At 31.0% G+C, this 5,852-nt stretch overlaps 1 protein-coding gene across 1 annotated transcript; it reads left to right on the top strand.

Annotated features, from left to right (window-relative positions):
• Positions 1 to 5,176: 5,176 nt before the first annotated feature.
• Positions 5,177 to 5,401, top strand: BDBG_17112 (uncharacterized protein; the record flags this gene model as incomplete). Its single annotated transcript, XM_031724899.1, has 1 exon — positions 5,177 to 5,401. The coding sequence occupies one exon, from the start codon at positions 5,177 to 5,179 to the stop codon at positions 5,399 to 5,401; it is 225 nt and encodes a 74-aa protein (XP_031578465.1).
• Positions 5,402 to 5,852: the final 451 nt, after the last annotated feature.

Raw genomic sequence — 5,852 nt, 5'->3', positions numbered from 1 at the left:
GTGCAGAGAAAGTAAAGAAGAATTTCAAGTATTCTGATTCTTCACTCACTATGAAGAAATATTAAAAAAGATTTGATAAAAGATCTCTGTTTCAACTGCAGAACTGATGAACACTATATTAGTGATTGTAAGAAGCTGAAGAAGAGAAGAAACTGAGAAGATATCTTTTCAAAGTTAACTTCTCTTCTGACAAATGTATTCACAGAAGATAAAGAAGAGAAAGAAAAGAATTAATAATTCTCACATCTTCAAGTTTATATTATAATCACAATGTATATTTCAAATAAGAAGATATTAGTGAGATGCCTACTCAACTTCAGAGTGAATATCAACTTTATATTCTATTTCTTTTCTTTGATGAAGAGTTGAAAGAAGATAGATTTATCAGATTATATGAAATTTACTGATGAAATAAAATGTCATTATTTTGACATAATTCAAGTGAAGTGTGTGATTACAGACTCAGAAGAAATCTTTAAGAAGAGCAGTCTGCTTCTTCACACAGTTAACATTATAGATAAGAACATTATTCTAGATCTTCTATAATTGAGAGAAAACAATTCTCTCATTGACTGAGTCACTGAGATATGACAGTATCATCTCACTAATGAAGAGACAGTGATAGAGAAATCTGAAGAGTTTTATCAGAAAAATCTTGAGAAAAAGATTAAGTCAATATACTGTATAGCAGGTGATTGAGACTTGAGAATAGATGAAGAAGTCATCACTCTCACTACAAGATTAGTAGCAGTATTCATCATTGAAGATGAACATATATAACATCTCTTTATAGATTTTAAGAATATCTTTTCAGAAAGAGAAGTAGTGAAGTTTTCTAATACTAAGATATAATATAAGATTTATCTTGAAGACAGTACAACAGTATTATACAGGCTTCTTTACAACTTATCTGTAAAGAAATTGAATGTTCTATATAAATACCTTGAAGAAGTGTAATCAAAGAACTGAATATATTCATTAAAGAGTTCAGCAGAAGCATCTATACTCTTTATACTTAAGAAGAATGATAGACTACATCTATGCATAGACTACAGAGATCTCAATAAGATGATGATTAAGAATCACTATTCATTATCATTGATTGATGAGATAATCAATCAATTATCTGAAGTAAAGATGTTCTCAAAGATTAATATACAGAATATTTATCATAGAATCAGAGTTAATGAAGATAATATTTAAAAAACAGCTTTTCATACCAAGTACAGCAATTTTGAATATCTTGTTTTATCTTTTAATCTTTGTAATACTTCAGTCATCTTTCAGATCTATATAAATAAGGCACTGCAGAGCCTTGTCAATATCTTCTATATAGTATACTTAGACAACATTCTAATCTTCTCAAAAATGAAGGAAGAACATGATACTCATGTTCAAGAAGTGTTAAGTCACTTAAGACAGTATTAACTCTATACAAACACTGAAAAATGCTTGTTCTACATGCAGAAGATTGATTTCTTAGATTATATTGTTGAGATGAATAGCATTTCAATGAACAGAAGCTGAGTCTTTATCATTAAGAACTGATCAGTGCTGCAGACATATTACAAGATACAGATATTTCTAGAATTTATGAATTTCTATAGACAATTCATCTATATATATTCACAGATTACTGTCTCTCTTACAGATCTGTTAAAGAGAAGTGTGAAAGACAGGAAAATAAAACTATTTATTCTCACTCAAGACATCACACAGGCATTTGTAGAATAGAAACAAGCTTTCACAGATATCATAATACTAAATCACTTTAATCTTAACTTACTCAGTCAGTGTGAGACTGATACATTCAGAAATAAGATCTATGAAATCTTTTCACAGTTGACACTGAAGATCTTTCAACATTGAAAGAATCAGAGAATAATCACTTCTGAGAAAACAGATAATGAATTATCTGTGAGAGAAGACTTTTTCATAAAGTCTATAAGATATTATGAATGAAGATCAGTGATCTTCTTCTTCAAGAAGTTATCACTCACACAGAGAAGATATGATACTCATGATTAGAAGATGTTAGCAATTATCAAATTCTTTAAGATTTAGTGACATTATCTTCAGAGTAGTAAGTACTCAGTGTAAGTTCTTACTAATAATGCAAATCTGCATTACTTCTTAACAATAAAGAGCTTGACAGAATGTCAAGCCAGATGAACAGAGCTGCTTTCAGAGTATGATTTCTATATCTGATACTGTTCAGATCAGCTTAACCTCATCAATACACTGTCTAGACAGCCTGATTATAATATCATTAATATGAAGAAGAATTTTATAAAAGAATCTCTGTCATCACTGCAGAAGAAGCTGACTGCAGAGGATTGAGATTCTCTGAAGCTCAGAAACAGTGCTGAAGAGGCAGCTGCATAACTCAGTATAGAAGATAAAAGAAAACCTGAATCTCTGCAGAGAACTGACACTGAAGATCATGAGCTTCTTATATTATATCTTATAATTATTGAATTGACAAAGAATGAAACAGTCTACAATCTTTCAATCTGACTACTTTTGAAATTTATTAATAAGTTATAGAAGAAGAATGCCTCTACTACAGCTTGAATTCAGAAGTTAAAGAAGAAAGAATCTGATTTGAACTTGAAAGAGACAGACTCTGAGCAGAGCAGTGCTGCTAAGAAATCAAGTCACTGATAACTAGAAGAATATGAACTTCTACTACTGAATAATTCAGTCTTCATTTCTCATAGCAGAGTGATATGCTAGAAGTTATTGAGAATTTATCATGATAATTCTCATGCAGAATACTTCAGATTAGAGAAGACTGAGAAGCTTCTAAAATATAAATATATTTAGAATAAGCTCTGAACAGATGTTAAAGAGTATATTGAAACTTATAATATCTGCTAAAGAATAAAGATTCTGTGATATAAGTAATACAGTGAGTTAATATTACTGCCTGTTTCAAAGAGCTCATGATAGAATTTATCAATGAATTTCATAGTTGACCTACTGAAGTCAACAAGAGTTAAAGAATATGACTTAATTTTAGTCATTGTTAATTACTTTATAAAGATAATCAGATATATTTCTACTTATAAAAAGATTAAAGCCTCTGAATTGACTGATCTGTTTTTAGATATCATCATTTGTAATCACAGTGCTTCAAAATCATTAATAACAGATCAAGAATTCCTCTTCACTAGCAAATACTGATCAGCTTTTTACTATCATTTTATGATAAAATATCTTCTCAGTACTACATTTCATCTGCAGATCAATGATCAGACTGAACATCAGAATCAGATACTAGAACAGCATCTTTGAGTGTTCTATTTATATTATCAGAATGATTGACTCAAACATCTTCTGATCACTGAATTCATATATAACAATGCAAAGAATGCAATCTTAAAGATATCTTCTTTTTATACTTGTTATAAATATAATTCTTTATTACTTAGTGATGTCACAGACAATGTTCTAAAGAAGAGAATAGATAGTCAGAATATTGAACAGATACAGAGAATGAAGTATTTCTCAGTATTAAAAGTAAAAGTGAGATTGAAACTTTTGAACAAAATTCATAAGAAGACAGTGAAAAGCATTCATCATGTCTAGAAGTAATAGATAGAATACTATAATTAAAAACATCTTTCAATGAAGTTCTTGATATAGAATTAAGTACTACTTTCAGCAAAGAATATCAAGACAATGAGACTGTGTAAGAAGCTCAGTGAGTGATGACTAGAATCTTTCTCAGTAATAAGAGTGATGAATAAGCAGATATATGAGTTGAAATTACTCACAGAATTGAAATCAATTCATTCTGTTTTTCACATTTTCTATTTAAAGCTCTATAAGTAATACTCTGAGACAGAGCTATCTCAGCTGAATAATATTGAGATTGAGAGTGATACTGAATATCTTATGAAGAAAATATTGAATAAGTGAATATATTACAGCAAGCTTCAATACCTTGTTAAATGAAAAGATTATTCATTATCAGAGAATTCATGAAAACTGCTTAAGCATTTGAAAAATGCTGAGAAAGAGATTACAAGCTATGAGATAGCTAGTAGAGATTATTCTGTTACACATCAGAGATATTGAACAAGAAATGCTGCTTAAGACTTCTCATTTTTTTCAAAGAATTTTTTAGAGATGATCTTGCAGTGATGAGCTGATGTCTTATAGACTCTGTAGCACTCTTCTTCTATTTTCTCTCAAAGAATTTTTAGAAGTTTAATGAGACTACACAAGTGTAAAATTTCTGAAGCAGTTAAAAGAAAAGAGATATTTGAAATTAATAAAAAGATTAATATTATTGATCTGCAGATCACTGCTATTCTAATGAGACTACAGTCTGCTGAAAAAGTAAAAAGAGAAATCAGAGCCTACTCATTAACAATCATACTCTTATCAAACTCATTCTTCACTGTTGAAGTCTTCAGCACTAGTATCTTTGTCTGTCAAGAAGTTAGTGCTGCAGCACTACAGAAGAGTATGAGAAATATATAAAATATTAACTTATCAACTTATAAAGTATCTCAGTTATCTGCTTCAATTAAAGTGAGATTCTCTTCAATTAATAATTGATCTCTGTGATACTTTCAACAGCAGCATCAGCTGACTCCTTCTTAGAGTCAGTCATTCTGAGGTGTTTTTTCATCTCAGAGATTCACACTTTCATCTTCTTTTACAGATGAGTAAGAGAAATCTCCTCAGTCTTGACAGAATTCATTAACACTTGAAGCTCTGAGACTCTCACTCTGTACTGCTTGAATATCTGAGCTTCTTGTCAGAGTCAATATAATGCCTTCTTGTAGAGTAGGTAATACTTACAGAGAGACAGAAGTCATTGTTACAGATACAACAGAAACAACAGAAGTGAGAGAAGAGATAAGTGTATAAAATCCCTCTCTTCTTCAGCTGCTTAGTGTAGTGCAGACAGATAATGATATCAGTCAGAAGTCACACTGAAGCCTCTTTATAAGAAGAAGATAAAGGAACTGCAGAACTCTGCAGACTCAATCTAGCAGCATTCTGAGCAGGGCTCAGACATGTCACAGAAGAAGAACTACAGATTGAGCTTCTCAGAGCTACTGTTCTCAGAATCAAGCTCTCTCTGAGATTCTCTCTGAATGATTACACAGGGTCATACATCACTGTGTTGATTGAGAGAGAAGGTGGTGTTGCAACAGTAATGAGAGAAGTAGAAGAAGAACTGAACACAGATGAATCAATCAGCAGAAGAGATAATACCTCACTGCAAGGCATAGTGACTGTCATCATGACTGCAAGAGAAGCAGGAGGAGAAGAAGAAGAAGATGTGACAATGAGAGCAGTGCTCTCACAGTCTGTTAACACTACTGTCTTCACCTTCAACTGGGCTTTCTTGACAGTTATGAAGGCTGCAGCTGCATCATAAAGACATTTACTCACTAGAGAATATCAGAATAAGCTCTTTATTATTCTTCAAGAATGATACTCTCATGCACTCACTGTTGTAATTGAGAGAGAGAGAAAGAAAAATGTTTCACAGAGAGAAAGATCTTTTTGAAAAAATCCTGTCACTACTGTTAGCTTTGTCTCTAAAATACATCACTTTTGCAGAGAATTTTATATATAGAATAGAATATAATGAGAGATCTGTAAGTCACTTATTAACTACATTTTCTTCATCTCAAATTGATATATAAGAAACTCACTTATCACATATTTGATTTAAATGAAGATGAATAAAGAAAGATCTACACAGTCAGCAGAAAAACTCATCTATTTCTTTGTATCACACACAGTATATACACTGTTAATCAGTTGACAATCATTGCTATACAACAAAGATAATTTCTAATTCAGTAATCTTGAGAGCATAGAGA

The sequence above is a fragment of the Blastomyces gilchristii genome (assembly GCF_000003855.2).
Source record: "Blastomyces gilchristii SLH14081 genomic scaffold supercont1.8, whole genome shotgun sequence".
Lineage (NCBI taxonomy): Eukaryota > Fungi > Ascomycota > Eurotiomycetes > Onygenales > Ajellomycetaceae > Blastomyces > Blastomyces gilchristii.
This window is presented reverse-complemented; position numbering and strand designations above follow the sequence as displayed.